The 25,015-nt window shown below is 40.2% G+C and overlaps 1 protein-coding gene across 41 annotated transcripts in view; it reads right to left on the reverse strand.

Moving 5' to 3' along the window:
* Positions 1-25,015, reverse strand: part of PTK2 (protein tyrosine kinase 2) — a 366,245-nt gene that overhangs the window by 57,963 nt on the left and 283,267 nt on the right. For 37 of the 41 annotated variants that reach the window (XM_033203331.1, XM_033203330.1, XM_033203297.1 and 34 more), the window contains 3 exons: positions 24,107-24,196; positions 20,048-20,252; positions 2,119-2,230 (listed from right to left, as the gene is read on the reverse strand). In XM_033203331.1, the coding sequence (XP_033059222.1) occupies positions 2,119-2,230; positions 20,048-20,252; positions 24,107-24,196 (407 nt within the window). Of the gene's footprint in view, positions 1-2,118; positions 2,231-2,839; positions 3,252-20,047; positions 20,253-24,106; positions 24,197-25,015 lie in introns of those variants that run through there. The other 4 variants (XM_033203335.1, XM_033203334.1, XM_033203333.1 and 1 more) reach the window with 1 other exon arrangement.

The following is a 25,015-nucleotide window of genomic DNA, read 5'->3' on the forward strand; positions in this document are numbered from 1 at the left end:
AAACCTTTAATCTGGGGGTTGCCAAATATTTTCTTTAAAGTTCAAAGAGTAAATATTTTAAATTGTGGAGGCCATACTGTCTCTGTCACAACTGCTCATTTACACCTGTGTAGGGTGAAAGCAGCTGTGTATAATACACAAATAAATGGGTGTGTTCCAATAAAACTGTGTTTCAATAAAACTTTAATTAACAAAAACACAGTGGGCTATAGTTTCCTTATCTGTTAAACAAATAAACCTTTGTGTAGAGTGCAACAATTTGCTTATAGAAAAAAATCTCAAAATATGTATTTTGAAAATACCTAAAAAAAAAAAAGTGTTAAGGATATTTAAATATTTAAGCCAAACTAGTCTTTGTACTCTGAAACCAAAAAAGAAGCTGAGAAGCCTCATCACCGCTGCCCATGAACCTAATTTAGAAAATCAGTCATATTAAGCTCATTAAAAATCCAACAGATTGGGATATAGACATATGTGTAGCTGAAGAATTGATTTAATCCTGTGAGTTTCAGGGAAGTGTTGTATTCTTTGGTGCTCATTACCAAATACTTATGTTCCTTTGCACTTGTGTACTAAATAAAGTGCTGGACAGTGAATTATCTTCTAATATCCCCACCCAAGAGGTAGGGAATACAAATAGTCATTTTGCAAATGAGGAATGTGAGATTTGGAGTAGGTAGGTGACCTGCTCAGTCGTCAGAATGTAAACAGCAGACCCCCATGTGAATGAATCCACTTGACTTCAAGGCCTGAGAAGTTAATGATAAGATTCCCCCGACTCTCAGTACTGGACTATTCTGCAGTAGTAAACAAATTTAAAAATAGGCAAACTTATACACAGAACATGGAGGGCCTCAGATGCTGGGATGTGGGGTACATGTTTGTTTTTTCCTGTGGGTAACTAAGGATTTCCTGTTGTTGTTAAGCTGGGAACGACAGAGGAACATCAGGTGTTCCCACTCCTCGTTCATGTAACATCCCAGACAGGCATGTGCTTCTTCTCTGGGCCTCGGTCCTTCTCTCTGTAGAGGGGGCTGGTCTGAGGCACCCTCTGTCTCTAAACATCTGCATAATTGTGTTAATCACTTATTTTCACTTTCAATGTATGTTTAATGTTACAGAGTTCAAAATGACGACCAAGAAAATAAAAATTTTCAGCCTTCAAGATAAAAAAATTGGTATATTTAAACAGTACTCTGTCTTATCAAATTTCTGAATACTTTTCATAAAGAAATGAATTATCAAAGTTTCTTAATATATTTTTTAACTAATCAAATATCAAATGGTGGTAGTTAATAACTACTAACTACAAAAAATCCTATTATCTATTAACTTTCGAGAAAAAGAACAGAATTGGAGTATTCATGGCAAGTAACCCAGTGTGTGAAAATAGCATCCTATCAAAAGCCAATGGTATATAAAGACTTATTAATCTAGGGAAAGTGTCACTCTGTCTAAAACCCCCAGCCATGGCACGGCCCAGCAGCTGTAAAAGGGCTAGGCTGAACTCTCTGAGGCAGGAGAGGGCACCAGTAAAGGATATGAACATAAGTGGGCAAGTAGGGTCTAAGGATGCTGCTGGAAGATCTTATTAAGGAAACAAAAGCAACTGCAATGTGCTCTCTTTCCCAACAAACAACCCAGCCACCAGCTACGAAAACAAAAAGGCAAAAAATGTGCAGAGTTCTCAACAAAACCAAACAAAGGAATATGGTTAGGTGGAAACCGACTAATTTTTAAATAAAGCAAAATGCAAAGCTTCTGTGACCTAGTTTGGTATTTTAATCCAGACTTGATCATTAGGGAGATCTCTGACAACCAACAAAAGAAAAACCTCCTCCAAGTTAGGGCAGCATAGGAAAAGCATTTTAAGATGACATCTAATCCAACTGCTCATGGCTTCAAAGAATCCCTACTTGAAATACAAATGAGGAAAGTGAGTGCACATAAGGGTAATACGAGAAGACAAGCAAAAAGGAAACGATTAGTTGGTGTTATAACTATTACTCTTAGAATAACCTGATATTTGATTTTCTCCTCATAGAAAAGAGCTGCCAAATTGTAAATCTCAAAAGTTAGTAAAAGCAACCCCAAAGTTGGGGTGGGGACTGTAGCTACCTTGGGTGGCGCTTCATCAGACCCTCCGGAGTCCCAGGACACTGTGGCCTGTCTTCTGGACTCCATCCTCATGCGTTCTTCTTGCTGAGCCTTCTCTTCCTCCAGGATTGTGCTAGAGAGACAACACATTGTCTTAGGGGAGCTGACAACCCAGAGTTAGCACACATGAGACCCCACCCTGAGTTATCTAAGGAACACCAGTTGGCTAACAGTACATGATAACAATAAGAAAGGATCCTATACACAGGGGAAAGAAGGATCAGGTTTCTAAGTCTTCACGAAATGATTCTAGAATAGCCTTGGTCCAAATGGGCAAGTCCATTTAAAGCACAGTCATAGGTAAGAAAAAGACAGCTGGTAAGAAAAAGAAGTTGCAGAAAATGAAGGACGGGCCAAGACGAAATGTTTGCAAGCCAAAGTTGATCTTGAGCAGAACAGAATTCCTCTGAGAAATCCCACACAGCACTTTATCAAGCATATACATGTCTGAGGACAGATTCTTTTCACACATAATGTGATCACACCAGCACTTACGTGATCAATTAGCAATCTGGCCAATAATCTCCCTAAATTGCCCAATACAATCTTCCTATCGTTCAGCTTAACCGGTGCTTTATCTGATCAGGAAAATAAGCAAAAACGCGACAGTATTTACAAGTGCTTCTGAAAATACTCCTTGCTTTAAGCTGGAAACCCCATAGTTGGTAACACTGCTACTTACCACTGCTTGACTACTCAGAAGCTATCTGAAGTCCCACATAATGCTGCAGCCGCTGCAGCGACTGCTAGGCAGCTTCTTCATCTTGGCTGTTTGCCATCACATAAACCCCTCAGAATGCAGCCAAAGCGAGACTTTGCTAGTTCCCCATTCCACACAGATGCCCCAGGGCTCAGCAGGCAGCAGTTTGAAACCCTTGTCTTAACTGTGGCAAACAGCTCTTCCTACATTCCTACAACTCTAGAGTTCTAATAATGACACTCATTCAAAGTTTCTAGGCTCCTGGTAGATAGTGTGCAGTAAACAACCACCCAGAAATTACTCAGGAAAGAGTGACATCAGTGCACCAGACTTTCTAATCTGGGAATTTGCTGTTTAAAAAGACATTCCTGCTTGGCTGGAGGCTAAGAGTGTGCTGTTTCTCACACAACTCAACTTACACAGTCACCTTCTGAGTCAGGAAAAGAGACAAAATTCATTTCATAACTGCCCCAAGTCAGCAAACCATCACTACAGATGTTAAGACTTTTTTCATCCCCAAAACAAAAGGGAATGTCTGCCTCAAGAAATGATCACATCAGGGCCAGGTGCGGTGGCTCACGTCTGTAATCCCAGAACTTTGGGAGGCCGAGGTGGGCAGATCACGAGGTCAGGAGTTCAAGACCAGCCTGGCCAAAATAGTGAAACACCGTCTCTACTAAAAATGCAAAAATAAGCCGGGTGTGGTGGCGCATGCCTGTAATTCCAGCCACTCGGGAGGCTGAGGCAGAAGAATCACCTGAACCTGGGAGGCGGAGGTTGTGGTGAGCCGAGATTGCACCACTGCACTCCAGCCTGGGCAATAGAATGAGACTTCACCTCAAAAAAAAAAAAAAAAAAAAAAAAAAAATCACATAAGCATTTTACATAAAAAGCTTTTAGTCAAAAGTCCCACTCCATTCTCAAGATACGGTTTTGGTTTCTTTCTTGCTCCAATTAGATGATCGTGGCTCAGCAAAACCACAAAACTTTTCACAGTATTCAAGAACTGTGCAGCAGTCTTGACAGACAGGCAAGATGCTCATTGGGTGCCAGCACTGTTGGGAACCTGGTCCCATGTGCCAGGCCTAGGTGACTCCTGGTGAGTGGTGCAGGGAAGTTTGGGGCCAGGTCTGGGGAAGGAGCACAGGGGTCCTGAGAGGGCCACTCTCTCTGCCCTGCCCCTCTGACCAGAAGAATGCTCCCCTCAGCTGCTGGGAGGATTAAGGGAGATCATGGCTGTGAGAGCATCTGCTGTTAAGCATTACTTGTCATCAGTGGGTATTTCTAATGGCATTTACTTGAGGGCTGCTCATTCAGCAAGTATTTGCTAACTTTGCTAATTTGCTCTGTGCAGGAGGCACGTGACGAGGTCTTTGAGGTGCTTTGTCTAAGAGAAAAGAAATACTCAAAACCTTGAAACAGGGTCAGGCAAGTTGGCTTATGCCTGTAATCCCAGCATTCTGGGAGGCTGAGGTGGGAGGATCATTTGAGTATGAGAGGTGGAGGCTGCAGTGAGTCAAAATAGCACCACTGCACTCCAGTCGGGTGACAGAGTGAGACCTGTCTCCAAAATAAATAAATGAATACATACATACACACAATAACAACAACAACAAAACACACTGAAACAGGACATGAGTGTTGTGACTGAGCAGTAGAGAAGAGTTTGGCATGGTGCGTTCTAGCTGCAGAACTCAGCGGGAGAGGGCACTGCCCCAGGCACTGGGGGTGGTTAGGGAGGAAGAGTCCCAGTGTCTCAGCAGGTTACAGTTACAGACTCACACCAAGCACATAATGTTTGTGTACTTTTGGTCATGTATCGAGCATTACACGTCCAAAGCATAGCAATGCTTTCTGTCCATTTCTTATGTGAAAACAAACACCTTTATATTTCAATTTTCCTTATATATTTTATGACTTAAACACCTTTTGTTATACTTTGAATGAAACAGTGCCTGGCACATAGCTGACACTTAAATATTTGCTAAATGAACAAATACTGTATATGGATAAAATACATGCATTATCATTACCTATTAGATGTTTAACTAAGCTGAGTAAATTCAGGGATCATTAGCGGTTAAAAAAAAACAGCTGAATGGGAAAACAATAAGGCTCAATCAAACTCAAGGAGTTTGAGTCACACGGAGATCAGGTTTAAATTCTGCCACAGACAGGTTAGATGACCATGGACAACTCTGTCCCTCCAAGCCTCACCCACAAATGGGGTGCCTCCCTAAATACCTATCTTGAAGGGTTGTTGTGAAGATCTAAATGAAAATTAGAGAGCTTATGTGACGAGCTCTGAAATGCAAGAGACTTTTAAAAATCCAAAGAACTATTAGAAATTCCCCATCAGATAATATCCTGTGTAGCTAATGGCTACCATTCCCACAAAGAGCTATAAGTCTTTTTCTTTTTTTTCTTTTTTGTTTTTGGGGTGGAGTCTTGCTCTGTTGAATGGGCTGAAGTGTAGTGGCACGATCTCAGCTCACTGCATCCTCTACCTGCCAGATTCAAGCAATTCTCCTGCCTCAGTCTCCCAAGTAGCTGGGACTACAGGTGCATGTGCCACCATGCCTGGCTAATTTTTTATATTTTTAGTAGAGATGGGATTTTACCATGTTGGCCAGGCTGGTCTCGAACTCCTGACCTCAAGTGATCCGCCCGCCTTGGCCTTCCAAAGTGCTGGGATTACAGACATGAGCCACCACGCCTGGTCTCCTACCTTTATTTATTTATTTATTTATTTGTTTATTTTTTATTTTTTATTTTTTTTTTTTGAGACGGAGTCTCGCTCTGCCGCCCAGGCTGGAGTGCAGTGGCCGGGTCTCAGCTCACTGCAAGCTCCGCCTCCTGGGTTTACGCCATTCTCCTGCCTCAGCCTCCCAAGCAGCTGGGACTACAGGCGCCCGCCATGTCGCCCGGCTAGTTTTTTGTATTTTTTAGTAGAGACGGGGTTTCACCATGTTAGCCAGGATGGTCTCGATCTCCTGACCTCGTGATCCGCCCGTCTCGGCCTCCCAAAGTGCTGGGATTACAGGCTTGAGCCACTGCGCCCGGCCTATTTTTTATTTTTTAAAAAAGAGATGGAGTGATACTATGTTGCTCAGGCTGGTCCCGAACTCCTGGGCTCCAGAGTAGCTGGGATTACAGGCTTACACTATACGCCTGTGCAAATATTTCAAATGAGTTAAAATCCAAAGTTGAGCTTGAGATACAAAGGAGCAACCATGTCTTTTTATAAATTCATCGAATCACCTATGAAGGGTTAGCAATACAACTATTAAGACTGGTCATCAATCAAACCAACAGATCAAGAATATGCCTGCTAAAACAGTCACTGATATACAATGCCTTTGAACTTGACAAATGTAAAGACGTTACAACTATAAGGAACAGGAATTGATACTTTGGTATGAGCTAATATAGCTTCACCCAGTCCTGAACATTTACCAGTGAAAACGTGGGAAGCTGTATCTTAACTTTCTAGATTGTAAAACACCAGTAAATTTATACCTCAAAAGGCTGCTAATGGAGTTAAAAATACGTATTTTCTTTTTTTAGAGTTGGGGCATGTGCACACGTGGCGGGAACTACCATTGCTTTTAAAAGTAAAGTGATTAATCTCGCTTCACTTCCCTTTTTCCTCCTATAGCCCTTCTTCCTTCCTTTAAGTCCTGGTAAGTTCTCTGAACTCATTATGCTCTCCCATGCCTCTTTATGTTGTGTCTCTTGCCTGGAACACCTTTCTCTTCTTTCTCTGGCCAACTCTTACTTGTATTTTAAGTGTCAAATAGCAGTTCCTCCAGAAAAATCTTCCCTGACGCTCCCTCCTCCCTTTAGGCTAAGTTACATTACTCTCCTTACTCTTTTCCAAAGAAACTAGCGCCTAACTTGCTCTTAACTCTTGCCAAAAGGCATTGTAAATATCTGTTTGTTTGACTTTTGCTCCCATTAGGCCAAGAGTTTGTTACCTGAAGGCCCATTTTCAAATGCTCAGAATTAGCACTGACCCTGAAGCATAATATGAATTAATAAATGACAGGTAAATGGATGAATAAAGCCCTATCAGTGGAGCAGGTCTACTGACTAGTCACAAAGAGCACATTATCAAGCTTCCTGTTCTTTTTAAATTCAGTTTTATTTTTATAGAGATAGGGTTTCGCTATTACTGCCCAGGCTGGTCTCAAACTCCCGGGCTCAAGTGATCCTCCTGCCGCGGCCTCCTAAAGTGCTGGGATTATAGGTGTGAGCCACTGTGCCTGGCCAATTTCTTTTTTCTTTTTTTGAGACAGGGTCTAACTCTGTAGCTCAGACTGGAGTTCAGCGGCGCGATCACTCCTGGACTCAAGTAATCCTCCCACCTCAGCTCTCCGAGTAGCTGGGACTACAGGTGCATCACTAGGCCTGGCGGATTCTTTTTTATTTTTTGTAACAATTAAATAATACATAAAAATCTCACTGTGTTGCCTAGGCTGGTCTTGAACTCCTGGAGTGATCCTCCCACCTCAGCCTCTCAAAGTATTGGGATTACAGATGTAAGCCACCATGCCTAGCCCCTGTTCTCTCAACTGGCCAAACAGGAAAGGACCTGCAGGCAGCTTTCTTCAAGATGGTCACTGGGAGCAGGAGACCAGTCAGAGATCAGAACAAAGAAGGCCTAGCTGGCCTGAGAGAGAAGCACATCCCCGGTTGGTGGTTTTACGGTGCCCTGCTCTCTGTCGCCTGACTCTTAAAATAAACACCACATCCTCAGTCAGAGTTCCTAAAAGTTTTAAACAGGTAAAAAGTCCGTAAAAATCAAGAAAAAAAAAAATTGGGAAGAACAAGTGTGTTTCTCCTACTCCTTCAAATAATTAAAATACAGGCAAGCTGAGAGAAGGGTAAGTGGGACATATTCTTTAAGGCAAAGGGAACTCCGTTTTCAAAGGGTTCTCATCAGGCAATGTTATTTCACACAGACTGTTTTGTGAAATTGGCCACTCTGATCTTAAGGCTACTTACTGTTTTCCCCAAGAATCTCTGAAAGGGTCCCGTGAAATCCCTTGCCACAAGAAGACCCTCTCAGGCTCCATCTGCCCTGATATATCTTACCCACACACACTTACTCTATTCTCTGACCCACTGAATTTACTGTCTGAATGTTTCATTTCAGCCCGTAATCACATATTGCCATGTTGTGGGATTTAGCTTGTAAGCTCCCTACAGTTGTCAGACATGAATCTAATTTCTCTTGTAAGCTAAGTATCACTTACATATTACAGACACTTCGATATTTCTTTAATTAAACATCCCAGACTTGTTCCTCAAAGAACATAATGACAACTGGGAAGTAAGTTCCTTCAATCTCAGTAGTTCATTCTCATACCCAAAATAGCATGTCAAAATGCTTCTGAGAAACCATAATTTGCTGCTCAGAGGAACCAAGAATATAAATAACTCATAAAAAATATCTGTTTTTACAATGGGAAGACTAGTCCATAGATGGAGTAAGAGGGCACAAGGAGACAGTACTGAACTTTTCTCTTTACAGCTGCTGAAGAATCCAGAGTAACAAACTAGAATGTGCAGAGTATCAAGGAGGTCAAATTGAAGCATATTTTCCCAAACTATAAATATTTTTAGTAGCAATACATTCCATCTGAAAGCTCTTAGCTGCCTAATGTGAACTGGCAACAAATGAGCCCTCATGTTTTTTCCCAGAATGGTGGTTTCCAAGTCTCAAACTTGCAAATAGATGGAACAATGAAAGCTGAGACTTGTCATTTAACAAACATTAGCACAACGATAATTACACTTTGTTGATCCACGTGCACCACTAAGGAAGAGAATCCTGAAGAGGGGAAAGGAGTGCTTTATTTAGTGTTAGTTTTATTTTTTACTTCTCTTACTTTAAAATAAAATCATTGAAGTGATCAATTCACAGTAAAAGGACATAAAAACAGGTGGTCTGATTTTGTTCTTCTGGCCTGCAACACTCCCTATACAACTTGATGGTGAGCAAGAAAGTGGTCCTTCATTTCCAATATGAAGCTAAGTAAGACACAAAAGTACAGCTCCAACAAAGACAATTTTCAGAAGTAGAAAAAGGCCAATTGATTCTGAGTGTTTGAGTTCTTCAAGCTGTCCCAGAAGCAGCAACGGATAGATATCGAAGCTGCTTTTCTGGTGAGTTATGCAATCCCAGAGGAGATCCTGCCTACTCGAACCTGTTTTCTCATTCATAAGTAAAAATCACAGTCTACCCTATCTATTGTTAGAATGGAGAAATAACACATGTATTAATGAAAAATTAGTAAACTTCTAAGTGAAAGTTAATTAGCTCTGTACTTTTACCTGCCTTATTTACCACTAGGAAAGAACTGTGTTTTTGTCTTCATTTCTGTACTATTTTCCCTGAGACTGACTGTACTACTAATTTTTTTCTTTGCAAATACAAAACATTTCTCCTTTAAATGTAATAAATACTTTTTGCTTTAATAAATATGGGAAGAAAAACTTATGTAAAAAGACTGGATTTTGATACTTAAACAAAGGAATCACGTAAAACAAAGGATCTGTTTTACGATCCTGATCATAAAATTTGCTTTGGACATAAAATCAGTCTGGGTTTGCAATTATTTAAGTTAATCTGGAAAACACCCAGAGAAAGAGCAGCAATAAATTTGAAGGAAAAAAAGCCAAGCGGGAACTGGCTTGTTTTGGCAAGTTCACGGGAATACCAGTTTTGAAACATGATCTCTTATAATTAGCCAAAGCTGCCTCACTACAAAAGAATGGAATTGACCTTTTAAAAACAAACCAAACCAAACCAAACCAAACCAAACCCTACCATCTTTGCAGAAAACAAGCCTGAGCCTTGAGATGAAGCTAGGGATGGTATACCTGGAAGTAGCTGACCTAGTGGCTAAAGGCCATGATCACAGCATTACTGCTTATGCCTCTGCTCTTTTTCTCTTTTCTCATAAGCAGTAATGCTGGAGATTATGGCCTTTAGTCACCAGTGGTAGACTGGAAATTCAGTTTCATGGATATATTGAAATCACATTTCTCTCTTATTGTTTCTCTAACTGCAGTAAATAAAGCCTTTGTTTGGTTATTGTGCTATATTGATCTCAAAATTATTTTTAAAAAACCCTGATATCCGCTAAGATGGTACTTTTATTTTTTTCTATTTTTTGAATTGGGGTTGTGGTCTGTCACCCAGGCTGGAGTGCAGTGGCTCGATCATGGCTCACTGCAGCCTCGGCCTCCTGGACTCATGTGATCCTCCCATCTCAGTCTCCTGAGTTGCTGAGATTACAGGCATGAGCCTCAGTAAATGTTACCTTAAAATGCTGACACCTTTTTCTGTTTCTGCTACATGTGAGTAGCTCTTATTTGACCAACCCTCTGGCAGACAGGAACTATATACTCTGGATATAAGAAACAACTGTGACAGCATGGGAGAGCAACCACAGGCAGCCAGATCCTGGAGGGAGCTGTCATGAGAAGGAAGAGAATGGCATTGGGTGGGTCCCCACTTTCTAATGGCCATTAGTGAGAAGGCAGGCGCCAGTGTTATTGGCTTGAATAACCAGAGAAATGAGTTTGGAGCAACCACGGCTAGCATAAAGGTAACTGGAAAAAAGGGAAGGGAGAAATCCCAGAATGAAGACAGCCAGGGAAGGAGTGCTTCAAATTCTGAGTATATATTCTAAATAAATCTCTGCTGATCCTAGAAGCATGCACACACAGTGCAGACTCCAAGCTGCCTAGCTAAGGCTAAAATAATTGAACAGAGATTTGAACTGCTGCTCACAGTGGAAAGAAGTTCTGCTACCTACCCATCAGCCACAATGTCTAGGATATAATCTAACACTTCTTGATTTACAAAAAAAAACATAAAAATGTGACCCATTCTCAAGAGGAGAAAAAATTTAAAGGAGACTGATTCTACAAATGACTCAGATGTTGAAATTAGCAATGATTTAAAAGAAGCGATTATATTCAAGGGCATAAAAGAAAATTTATTCATAATGGATGACAGGAAATATTAGCAGAGAAATAGAATACAAAAAAAAAAAAAAAGCCAAACAAATTCTATTACCAAAAAATACAGTATATGAAATAAAATCTCCATTGGATGAAGTGATCAGTAGATAGGGATGACAGAAAAGGAGTTAGGGTACCTGAAGGTGAGTGAATAAAAATGATCCAATTTGAAATGGGGAAGGTCAGGAATGGGGAGAGGAGGAAGAGCAAGGGGAAGAGAAGGTGACAACGAGAGTTTCTGGGACTTGGCCTGAAGGACACCATCAGAAGTCTTAACACACATGCAACTGGAATCTCAGAAGAGAGGGAAAACAGAACAGAAAAATATATCTGAAGAAATAATGATCTAAGGTTTTCTAAATTTTATAAAGGATATGTTTATAGATTCAACCTTTTGAATCAGCAAATCCTAAACACAACTGACATTAAGAAAACCACACCCAAGCACATCCTACTTAAACTGTTGAAAAATCAAATAAAGAAAATCATGGAAACTGCCAGAGAAAAATGACACACTGCATACAAAGTAACAGCTGTATGACCAGTGACTTCTCATTAAACATAACAGGGCAGAAGACAGTAAAAGAACATCTTTAAGGTGCTGGGAAAAAAAAATTACAACTCTGTTAACCTGAAATTCCTATCAACAAAGTTAAGTTCAACTCATTTTTAGATAATATACAACTAATAGAATTCACCACCAACTGATGTGCACCACAAGAAATGCTAAAAAAAATTCTTCATCTGATGGGAAACCAAATGGAAATAAGTTCTTCAATAAGAATGGAGCACTGTACGAAGTTAAATATGGAAGAGTTTCCTTACTTTCTTTAAAATGGTATTTAAGACAAAAATCATAATCTAATTTTGTGGGGTTAATGGCATATGTGAATGTAAGATACATGACAACTTCAGCATAATGGACCAAGGTAGTGGCGGTAAATGGACATTCCTGCTGGCAAAGTTTCTACATTTTATATGAAGTACAATGATTAACTCTAAGTAAACTATGAAAAGTTAAGATGTATAGTGTAATTCCCAGAGCAAGCACTAAAAACATAATACAAAAGGTATTGCTAAAATGCAAGTCTGAGAAAAAAATTAAGGCAGAGAAAGAGAGGTAGATGTTAAGTTATTGGTTTCAAAGTGCCAAATTGTGCAAAGACAGTACCACGATAGAGATGTGTGGGTGAGAACCAATGAGGGGTAAGAATTATTGTTAGACATGAAGCAGCTAAGATATAATTTTCAGTAGAAACAATTTACATTTTACATTAAATTCCTATTAAATTCAGATTTGCAGTTTGCTTTTTATCACTGGGAAGACTGAGGGCCAAAACAGAACACAAACAAAAAAACTCCTAAAGTTCACACGTTGTGAACATTTTAACTGTACATAGCTATAATTGTGAAACAGATTACTCTTCCAGATAATATCTAAACCGAACAGCATAGCAATGCAAAAAAAAAAAAAAAAAAAAAACTGGTATAATGACTAAAGAGGAATTGAGACACCACCTTTGAAAGGAATTTTGGAAGCAAATACAAAATCACTTAAAAAAAACACACAGTAGTACAAGCAATTTCATGTCATTAATCAAACCTAGGACTTCTAATTTAAAATTCATGTTGTGGGATAAGTGAAGAATCCAAAACAGGTTAAACATGTTTAAGATGCTGTTCACAGATTAATACTTTAAAATTCATATATCTATAATACATCTATAAAACATCAAAAAGATGTGCTTGATATTTTGATACCAAGTATCTTGGTATTCTTATTATCTGAATAATAAGAATAGCTAACACTCATTCAAAACTCATAAGAACCCTAGAAAGTAGCTACTGAGTAGAAAGAGTACTACACTTTTCAGAAAAGTAGAGAAAGAAGGCCGGGCACAGTGGCTCACACCTGTAATCCCAGCACTTTTGGAAGCCCAGGAGGGTGGATCACTTGAGGTCAGGAGTTCAGGACCAGCCTGGCCAACACGGCAAAACTCTGTCTCTACTAAAAATACAAAAAAAATTAGCCCGGCACAGTGGTGCACGCCTGTAATCTCAGCTACTCGGGAGGGTGAGGCAAGAGAACTGCTTGAACCAGGGAGGTGGAGGTTGCAGTGAGCAGAGATTGCACCACAGCACTCCAGCCTGGATGACAGTGCGAGACTTTGTCTCAAAAAAAAAAAAAAGAAAAGAAAAGCTAAAGATGTTTCCCAAGGATGGTAAAGCAGTGGGGCCAGGATTCAAAGTGAGATCTGTCATTCCAAAGCTCGTAATTCTGCACAATTCTGTTACTGGTTACCTTAAAATTAAGTACAAATAACTATATATTTTTAAGGATGTTTAACTGAAAACTTTTCTGTACTCTAAGATTGCCAGGTCCCTTCTGGATTTTCAAGGAAAGCTTTGTTGTTACTACTTCCTACTTCTAAATTAGCTAACACAGTGTGTGTGCTTACCATGAGCAATGGACATGGATTATTTATTTATTTATCTGTTTGTTTGAGACAGAGTTTCGCTCTTGTTGCCCAGGCTGGAGTGCAGTGGCACGATCTCGGCTCACTGCAACCTCTGCCTCCTGAGTTCATGCGATTCTCCTGCCTCAGCCTCCTGAGTAGCTGGGATTCACAGGCATCTGCCACCATGCCTGGCTATTTTTTTGTATTTTTAGTAGAGATGAGGTTTCACCATGTCGGCCAGGCTGGTCTTGAACTCCTGACCTCAGGCCTCGGCCTCCCAAAGTGCTGGGATTACAAGTGTGAGCCACTGAGACTGGCCAGATTATTTATTTAATCTTGAGAATATGGGTAGTGTATTTGTGATCTTGCTCTTACAAGGGAGGCTTAGTAACTTGTCCAAGGCCACACAATATTTTAAACATTCTTTGAAAAATTATACACGCACACATGCCCATTTACTCTCAAGGTGTTGCTATAATAGCTTGAACTGGCGGTCTCGCAGATCAACTGAAATAGTTTGAGTTCCTTAGATGCCTTGCAGCTTCACTTAGGTATGATACTGAGAAGTGATATGAAAAAAAAGTAAGAAAATCTGTCTGCACCCATGCTGAGCTAAGCTATAGCCCTGACCAACATTCTCCCAAAGGCTGGTTTTGTTTGATAAAGTTAAGAAGCAAAACATGACAGCACATGGTTAAGACAAACAACTACAAATCAAAAACCAAAAGAAACATACACACACAAAATCAAAAACAAAAACCCCCAAACAAAAACTTCCAACACCCCCCAGCTGGAGTGAAAGCTCTGTATACAAGCAGTTCCCAGCAGGCTCTCTGGGTAACACTGTGCCATGGTTTGGCTCTGATCTGCTTGAAGTCAACTTTAGGTGACTTGTTCAAAACTTCCAAACCTGCTCCCCAGTGTCTGTGAAATTATTGTGTTCCACAGCAGCAAAATACAACACACTCAAAATATGCCAATAAAACAAGTAAAACCAGTAAGAAAATACTTTGAAAGTACACAAGGAAGCCTTGTCCCCCTCAAAGCTTGTGGGTAGGGCCTCTGTGCATCTGCTAATGATGCTGCCATTCCTTTTAAGGACTTTGGTTGATACTCAAACAATGTAAGAAAACCAGCTGCAGGAATCCTCTGTAATAGTATTTTTTTTATTTCTTTTTCCTTTTTAACTAACCAATATTAACAACCTGCTCACCAGTCCAAATCATAAAATGGCAGGCACACCTAATGACTCTAGCCAATAAAACATCAAGGCAGTCGTAAAGCATGACAGCTCATAGCTCAAGCTCTGGACTCAGGTGAATTCCAGCTCTGTGTCCTTCTGTTAGGTGCCTAACCACACAGTTTCAGTCTCCTCATCATCGTAAACTGACGATGAAGATACTACCTGTATGTCCCAGGACTGTGAGAATTAAGGTGAAATAGTGTAAAAAAGTTCATGGTACAATGCCTGCCAACAGAAATTGTTCTGTAATTACTAGCTATTTCAATGTTATAACTAGAAGAGCTAACTGTAGAGGATGGAGACTTGCTATCAATGCACATGGTGCTGGTTCTAAAAATATTCCTAAAGAGCTCAATGATGGAAGACCAGTTCAAAATCAGGGACTGCTTTCCAAGGTGATACTTACAAGACTGGTGTTCTTTAGAACATAAAGCATCAGGTAAATCTGTTTACATACCACTTACTATATCGTCTAATTTACAGAGCAGTATTCTTGATAGCCCCAAATTAGAAGTATACAAATTTTCACCAACAGTGGAATGAACTATAGTATATTCACAAATGGAACACTATAAAACAATGAGAACTGAGTATAACTACATGAATAATATGGATTAATCCCACAGACTGTTGAGTAAAATAAATTATATATATATGAAGTAAGTACTGACTGATACCATTTACATCATGTTCAAAAACAAGCAGAACCAATCTATAGTCAAGATAGAGATTACCCTTGGAGGGTGAACAGTGATTGGAAAGGGGTATGTGGAAGATTTCTGGGATGCTGGTAGTACTTTCATTTTGGATGCTGGTGACACACTGTATCCAACTGGTGGAAATCCAGTAAGCTGTCCTTCTTGGTGTGTTTATTAAACATCAATAAAAAGTTTTAAAATATACAAAAATCATAACACAAAATTTTAAAGTGATAATTTTGTTTACTGCCCTAACTTGCCTAAAATATATTTAAGAATTTTAATATTAACCTAAAATATTTTTCTAATCTGAGATAAAGCTGATGTTCTTTTTTAAAATAGTGATACCAACACCTTAGTCAAGAAGAGTACTGTTGGGACATATTATTTTTGAACATACCTGCAAAAAGGCAAATACTAAAGCTGTTTATTATGGTTTCCCTGTCAGAGTACTTAACAAAGAATTAACTGAATTAACCAGGAGTTAAATGCCTTTTTTTTTTTTTTTTTTTTTTTTGAGACAAAGTCTAGCTCTTGTCTCCCAGGCTGGAGTGCAATGGCACGATCTCAGCTCACTGCAACCTCCGCCTCCCAGGTTCAAGCAATCCTCTTGCCTCAGCCTCCTGAGTAGCTGGGATTACAGGTGCCTGCCACCATGCCCAGCTAATTTTTGTATTTTTAGTAGAGACAGGGTTTCACCATGTTGGCCAAGCTTGTCTCGAACTCCTGACCTCAGGTGATCCGCCCGCCTTGGCCTCCCAAAGTGCTGGGATTACAGGAGTGAGCCACCACGCCTGGGCAAATGACTTTTCACTCAAAAAATACTTAGTGCGCTCTTATAACCTGACAGTCATAAAGCACAAAAATGCTAAAGTCTGCATTATAAGAAAATTTCACTATCGATCAATTGAAGGTATTCCTACTGAGGAATTTTTTATACTTGATAACAGACCACTTGCAGGTTAATCTCATTCTACTTCTCAATGAATTAATACCTATGAATAAGTAAACAGGATGTAGGAAGGACAGGTTTCTAGAGTCACAGACATCACCTCATCAAAGTATGACCAAGGTGATTTTCCTGTGAGTTTGCCCAACAGGTTCCATACCAAAAATCACTTCTCAACTAATATAGTCAAAAACAAATATACAAGGCTGTGCATGGTGGCTCATGCCTGCAACCTCAGCACTTTGAAAGGCCAAGGTGGGCGGACTGCTTGAGCTCAGGAGTTTGAGACCAGCCTGGGCAACATGGCGAAACCCCATCTCTACCAAAAATACAAAAAATTAGCTGGGTGTGGTGGTGTGGTGTGCATGCCTGTAGTCTGAGCTACTCGGGAGCTAAGGTGGGAGAATCACTTGAGCATGGGAGGTGGAGGTTGCAGGCAGCAGAGATGCCGGGAGACCCCGCCTCAACAAAATAAAATACACACACACACACTCCAGTTAAAGATAAGGGGAATCCCACAGTAATTTGAGTCTACTTGCAAATATTCTTTCGAGGTAGGGAAGGAGAATTCTTTCAAGGTCAAGAAGAAGAATGGGATTTGGGAAACATTTTTAACTACCATGGTTTTAACTATCAAAGGGCTACCCAAACTTATTTTTTGTTAAAATTCTGGAAATAATAAAAATTTTGAAAAAATTAGTAACCTATTTAGTTATTGTGATATATTGTTATATGTAAATGTTCAAGTAAGCAATTACATTATATAGTTACATTTTATAATATAAAATGGTGGCCTATTTGGTAGCCCAATTATATATGTTCAAAATGCAAAGTTAAACACCATTTCTAAAACAGAACAATGCAGAATGAATGAATGCTGAATTACCTGTGCTAGTAGTATATAAGAAGATATCCATAAATTATACTACTGGTACATATTTAAAGTAATTATATGTAGTTCTAAAAATATGTATTGGACACTTTTTGGAGATAATTTACCTTAGTGGAGCATTCCCTAATGTTAAGAATCACTCATATGTTCTAAGCCTTGAACTCAGTGCCTGGGTGACCCTTTCTGTATCTAGCTAGCTAAGTTCCTGGCCTGGAGGTTCAGGCAACACCGAGGTGAGTATGACCATCCCTGTCCTCAAGGAGCTTCAGTCTAGTAGGGGATGAGACATACTAGACTGTGAGCTCCTCGAGGGCAGGAAAAGTGTTTTAGTCATCTTTGCCCCAGTGACTAGCACCAGGTTCAGCTACTGTAGGTGCTCAACAGTGTTTATCGAACTGAATTGAACACGGGTTGCAGCCATCTACGGCAGCATAGGGTAAGCCTGGTAAGAACAAAGAGCTTTGGAGACTCAGAGGGTGGAGGCTGGTCAGCTGTGAAGTCGCAGAAGACCCAGTGCATGAAAGAAGCTGAGAAAGATGGGTAGGATCTCCCCAAGTGAAGGAGGAGGCATTCTGGGCTGAGAGGAGGGTTAGTTTAGCTACCATGTGTGAAAGGCATGGGAAGACAATCTCAATCTCAGGCCATAATGAAATGAGGCCTAAATGTCACCGTGGAAGCCTTTAACCAAACATAAAAAGTGACAAAACCCCACTCAAAGTTGTTTTGACCAGGGGAGTTATTTTTCCAGTGACAGTTCAGGAAGATTGACTAAGCTGGTCACGCCAGATGGGAGAAGAGCGCAGGATGGAGGATGGGGGGTGTGCACAAGGAGTGAAGCATGACTCCAAGATGGTGTCGAAGATAAAGGCACTATTCCAACCTGGAGGAAGTGAGGAGGAAGGGCTGGCTTAGAGGAGAATGTAACAGCTTTGCTTTCTGGATAAACATGATGCCCAGCCAGCAATTTAAAACGTAAGTTTGGGACTTGAGAAAAGGGCAGGACCAGAACTACAGACAGAGACAGGTGAGAAGCGAAGCCGTGTGAATGGGTCAGACATCTAGGAAGAGTAATGAGAGAAAATGGGAGAAAATAAGAGGCTGAGAACAGAAATTCAGTTAATACTCATAGTAATGGTGTAGAGATGGCAAGTCAGTGAGGTACAAAGATATGCCAGGGAGGTAGGGTGATAGAACTGGTATCAGAGAGGAACAATGTCAAGGACAGAAACTGTCAAATCCTGAGGAAAGATCAAGGAGGAACAAATAGGAGCAAAACATGCAATAAAGCATGTCCAAAAACCAGCTGTAAAAGTGAGAGAATAGGCAGTTAAGTTATATGAGAATTAATTAAGGAACTGAAGATTTTTGGCTAGAAGAAGCTAAGAGGAGGTAAGGAAGCTGTTTAGAATTACCCTGAAGGCCTATCGTGTGAAAGGCAGAGTAGGCTTGCTCTACGGGGCCTTGAAAAGTAGCACCAGGTCAGCGCGTGAGAGTTATGGGGATGGAGACCAAGAGTGCGGCTGGTCTTTCCGATGTGGTGCTCACTGTATTGTAATAACCGGTGATACCTCGGTCTCCTCCACCAGACTTTAAACTCTCTGGGGACAGGGATTGGGTCTTGTTCACTGTTGAACCCACAGAACCTAGCTTAGAATAACAAAGGTGCTTAGCAAACATTTTCAGACTGGATGAATCCTTTGTGCTTCTACTTATGGGTCTTAATTCTTCTTTGAAATACTCTCCTTAAAAGGAATCCTGTCTAGCAGGTTGAACAGCTTCAACATGTGGAGAGAAGGTTGGGCTAGATGGTGAAAGCCTGGACTCCGTAGTTGATGATTTTTAGGAAAAAGACTAAAATACAGCACGAAAAACAAACCCATAAACACTCACGTAAAATCGAGGAAGTTCCCAAGTGTGAAAACAGGTAACACAGCACACATTGAACCATGGTATTGTTTATATAATAAACCTTCTCATGCCTATGTGTTACATTACAATATCTTGTTTATTACAGTATTAAGTCTCATTCTAGATTCCAATTCAATTCAATTCAACAAATGTTTATTGAGCACTTACGAGGTGCCAGGTCCTATGCTTGGCACTGGGGCTACAGAAATCAGTCAGACACAATGATGCCCGTCAAGAGCTCTGAGTATAGCTGGGGACACAGACAAGCAAACAAGAACCTCTCCAGGCCAGGCAACAGGGTAGAGTATGCACATGCTTCTCTGAGGGATTCAGCACATTAATGTCCCCGCGTGCTTCCTCCAGGGGTTTAACAGTACCTGGCACAAAGTAGGAGCCACAAAACGGCACCTGAACAAGCAATGGATGTTTTAAATATAAAAACAGAAGTATTGAAAAGGTGCCAAAGGAATAACTATCTCTTTCGGGGCAGGGCTGATTAGGAAGGCCTCCTGAAGCAGGTAACATCTGAGCTGGGTTCTGAAAACCGAATAAAAGTTTACAGGTGGCAAAGGTCAGGAAAGGGATTTCTGGGAGTGAAGACAGCATGTGAAAAGGCAGTGAGCTGTGTTAGGAGAATTATAAGTAGGTATTGCTGGATCACAAAGTGTGAGGGAGATAGAGATGGAGGGTTGTGTTAGATGAGATGAGTGAGGTAACTAGGGACTAACTTATTATGGGTCTTGCAAGCCATGCTAAGTCAGAAGCTAGGGGAGAGAGATTTGACCATAATTGGAGCTTTATTAAAATTTTAAAGATACAATTTACTTAAGACTCTAGCAAGGTAAAAAGAAATGCAAATCAATTTTAGAAGTAATTGCATTCGAACAAAAAATAGTTCGGCCTTAGATATACTGATATAATGACCTTAAAATGCTATTACTGCAAGGAGGAGAAGCAGCATAATCTGCCCCCACCCCCAGGCCCTCTCTCCCGCCAACTCCTACCTGAGCTGAGCTTTAAGTTCAGTAAACCTGGGCCGCCTGCTGGGGTCATAGGCCCAGCATTTCGTCATAAGGCTGTAGAGGGTAGGAGGACAATTTGGAGGCATTGGTAATCTTTCCCCATTTTCAATTCGACCGATTACATCATTGTTCTTCACTCCTTGAAAAGGCTTCACACCATGCATCAGTATCTCCCACATACACACACCTGTCAAGTGGGAATGAAAACACAACAGTGAGCTCAGTATGAAGACTGTAACTCCCAGGTTCCAAGAAAATCGTTTTTCTAGGCACTAGAGTATCAGCTGGGAGGTAATGGGCAAGTTATCTACCAAAGCAGCATTATGTTCACTCTAGTATAAAATAAGAATAACCTAATGATTTAATATGATGTAAATAATGAAATGTTAAATTATTATCAAGGAAAATGCTATAAATTTTCTCAGTTTATTTCTCTAGAAATCCTCTTAGAAAATTGCCCACTAGCTACAGTGGTACTTTGTGGCTTAATGAACTAGTTCAGGAAACGCTGAATTTTAATCCGCCCCACTTCAGTCTCACCTGTTTATAGTTAGAGCAGCTGACCTGAGGTCCAATAAAGAAAATACTAGTGTAAGTCTTATGCTTTTGGAAAACTAAGATTCCTTAAAAAGTTTCCCTAGGCCGGGCGCGGTGGCTCAAGCCTGTAATCCCAGCACTTTGGGAGGCCGAGGCGGGCGGATCACAAGGTCAGGAGATGGAGACCATCCTGGCTAACACGGTGAAACCCTGTCTCTACTAAAAAGTATAAAAAACTAGCCGGGCGAGGTGGCGGGCGCCTGTAGTCCCAGCTACTACTCAGGAGGCTGAGGCAGGAGAATGGCGTGAACCCGGGAGGCGGAGCTTGCAGTGAGCTGAGATCCGGCCACTGCACTCCAGCCTGGGCGACAGAGCGAGACTCCGTCTCAAAAAAAAAAAAAAAAAAAAAAAGTTTCCCTTAACAAGGTTGGCCTCTTCTCGTCTAGCGTGCATAAAGGCATCATTATCTGGTTGATTCATGGACTGGTCACTGTTTTCCCCCAGGAAAGATGTGAACTTCTTTGGGCTTCAAGTCATCTTGCCTATAAATGCCACAGTGTGACCGCAAAAAGTTTACTTGCATTCTACCCTCGGGAAATCCAATACTTTCTCAGTATCTTCTGGATAATCCTTAAAAATTCACCTTTAGGATGGGATAAAGAAAATGTAGTACATATATGCCATGTAATACTATGCAGGCATCAAAGAATGAAACCATGGCCTTTGCAGCACCACAGAAACAACTGAAAGTCATGTATCCGAAGTGAATTAATGCAGAAACAGAAAGCCAAACACTGCATGTTCTCACTTATAAGAGGGAGCTAAACACTGGATACATACGGACATGAAGATGGAAACAACAGACACTGGGAAATAAAAGACCAGGGGGGAAACGAGGTCAGTAATGGTTGAAAAACTACCCATTGGGTACTATGTTCACTATTTGGGTGACAGGTTCCACTGAAGCCCAAACCTTAGGACTGTGCAACATATCCATGTAACAAACCTGCACATGGACCCTCTGAATCTAAAATTAAAAAATAAAAATAAAAAATTCACCTTTAAAACAAACAAGAAACCTAAAACTGGCAACGAACATACAATGCAATGGGAAGGAAATGGAGAGAACTGGTGGTGTCAAGGATGGATGTTTTCTCCTAGTGCCTTATCATCACTGCTCTGCACTTGGTTATTCTGGGCTTCTTGCTACCTGTGGAACACACCAAAAACATCCCTTTACCTTCCTCACAAGCTCTCTTCTTTGTAGGTACATTTGTAATGTAGTTCTTTATAATGCTTTTCCTCTGGGAAAAGTTTCCGTCATTTCAAATCTACTTCTATCACAAAACAATGTACAACTGATGCCTTGAAGAAAGGAACTGTGACTTTATTTTTGCATCTTTAGAACCTAGAATGAAATCTGCCTCAAAGGAAGCAAGGCATATTACCATCTTGATGTGAATTAGATTCTGAACTTAGCCAAGAACTCAAGAATTTCAATGTAAAGAGTATCTGACAAACATAATGCCTTAGTACTGCTTTTCTCACAAGAAGTTACAACAATATTATCAGTAGTAGCAACACTGGGTATCATTTCTGGAGAACTTAATGTGTTCCTGGCACATTTCTTAGACATTTTACAAATACATGTATTTTTGAGACAAAGTCTCCATCACAGCTCACTGCAGCCTCCACTTCCCAGGTTCAAGTGATGCTCTCACCTCAGCCTCCTGAGTAGCTGAAACTATCGGCACATGCAACCCAAACCAGCTAATTTTTGTATTTTTTGTAGAGATGGGGTCTTGCTATGTTGCCCAGGCTGGTCTTGAACTCCTGGGTTAAAAGTGATCCTTCCTCCTTGGCCTCCCAAAATACTAGGAATGAGGCCACCATGCCCAGCCTCATATATTACCCTTAATCCTCACAATAACCTTATGTTTCTTTAAATATTGCATTATATCACATTTGACAAAAATCACATCCACTGATTATAGGAAACATCATCACTTTATAGGATCAAAAAAGGGAGAAGAATGCTGAAAACTAAAGTGTGATACAATTCTTTCTTCCCTCTTAGAATTTTTATTTTATTCTTATCAAAAGAGCTCTTTTAAAGTCATTCAGACATTACAGTAACAATATTAACAAAACAAAGTCCACATGAGTGCAAGCAAGTATAACTACATTAAAAAATGCCTCCAATTATTACCGACTGTAAAATGCCACTGATTTTAAGATACACTCCAGTTCTAGAAATGTTAACTTGTAAAAAAACAGGCATCTTAGAAGTTTTGAAACATGAAATTTCTCTGAAAAGGTAAGTTACTTGCTCTGTGGATTACACAGCTAATAATCAAGGCCTTGGGATTTGAACCACATCAATTGGACTTCAGAGCTTTTTCTAATCATGTCATGCCGTATCCTGTTCTATTTGAAAGTTCCTTCCTCTACCTAGTTATCTATTGGGACATTAAACGATGATTAAGAATCAACAGTAAGTAAACAGAAGAAAAAAATAAGAACACATACTTGATGATCAAGTTATTTTTATTTATAAGAGGAAAAAAGGTACATAATCTTAACAGGGCATCTCCTCCAAAGTAGTTTCTAATTTAGCAGAGATAACATGTCCACAAGTCTATTCACAGAATCAACATGAGTGTTATGACAAAGAAAGAAAGTGTAGGAAATGTACAGAAAGGAAGAGCAAGGCTTCAAGGACATTTAAGGTGGACCTTGAGGGTTAGGTAGGATTTCAACTGGAAGAAGAAGGCATTCTGGGTAGAAGGAATAACACCAAGAAAAATGAAGAGTGGGGTCGAGGGAAGAGCCATTCATGTTAAAAATAGTGAGTAATTTTAAAATTTGGATAAAGTATTTTAAATAAGTAGCAAAGAATAAATGAGAGCCACACTTTTACACCAGCTAGAAGGAACTGCAATAACCACAGAGCAGGAGAATGATGACCTTACAGCAGGTGGGGAAGAACAAATGAGATTATCAAAAAAGCAGAAGCTACAGAAAATAAAGGATCAAACTTCCAAGTCTTGAGATAGGTTAGGAAGGAGCTTGGACCCCAGAATAAAGAGACAAGGTAGAATTTTAGATACTCAGGGTTGGAGGGGCCAGGTGTTTACTGTTTAATGTCATTCATATGAAAAGAATGAATTAGACGGCAAAGGGAGAGAGAGAAAAGAAAGAAGGAAATGAGCAAAATATCCCCCCTTTGAGGAAAGAAGAGACAGCAATGGGGAACAGAAAGGAAGAGTGATGGAAGGAGCTGGGCAATCAGAACTGTGGACCCTTATGGAAGCTGTGCCCAGAAGCTGATGCACAGTAGATGCCAGGCTATTTATTGTCAAATTAATCAAAAGAAGTCTGATGAGGAGATGATCAGGTTAGGGAAGGCAAATCAACCTACATATTCCAAAGAGAGATTTTTTTTTTGGTATAACATATGAAAATATAATTTTTAAATAAAACAAAACTTTTAAGAATACTCACCAAACATCCATACGTCACTAGCTGAGGTAAAACGTCGAAAATTGATTGACTCTGGAGCCATCCATTTAATAGGCAATTTTCCTTTGGAAGCTAGAAGATTAATTTTAGAAAATAAATTTTCCTTGTTATCTGCTTAAGAATCTAACAGAGCTAGCTGAGATTTTCAGTATCAAAGGAAAAAGCTTTCACTATTTGACCCCTTGAACCTTCCATTTCTTTGGGAGAACTACTTTTCACTTCCTTTATGTTTTGAGGTCACTTAGGGGTGAGGAATGGTTAGATGGTAGATAAATAAAATACTAATGTCCTTCTCTCTATAGAGAGGCAAAGAACAGGGAGGGAGAGCAAACCCCAGTTTATCAGGGGTTTAGGTGCAGATATTAGGTGCAGCTCCGTCATGTAAGATTCCACAGTTTACAGAAGAGATACTTATCTGTAGCTTAGAATGCTTGCTATACACATATCCTGCTAATAATAAATAATATATAGTCGATCCTCACTGGTGGCAGTTAATGTTATATAAAGTTGTTACAAACACAGAACCACTGCTCTCAGGAGAAATATGCACACATATATTCGTATCTCACAAAGATTACAATCTTAACTCATGAAACAACTCATTCTGGTAGGTTATATTTCCTTTAGAAAAGAACGCTCAGATGTGTTAAGTGACTTGCCCAAGACTGCCCCACTAACAGGTACCAGAGTCGGAATTCAAACCTCTCCAACCACCAGAGCCTGAGCTGCTGGCTCTGCCCTGTGCCGTTCCCTCCCAGCCCTGACCCTGTCTTCCCACCTCTGGCTGCGACAGAAGGGAGAGACTGCGGCCTTGCTGAACCTCAGCTGCATATTTCGGTATTAGGGAATACTCCATTTTTTTGATGCTCTGTGCATGTCCTCAAATGACTA

Source organism: Trachypithecus francoisi, unplaced genomic scaffold (genome assembly GCF_009764315.1).
Source record: "Trachypithecus francoisi isolate TF-2019V2 unplaced genomic scaffold, Tfra_2.0 Lachesis_group7, whole genome shotgun sequence".
Lineage (NCBI taxonomy): Eukaryota > Metazoa > Chordata > Mammalia > Primates > Cercopithecidae > Trachypithecus > Trachypithecus francoisi.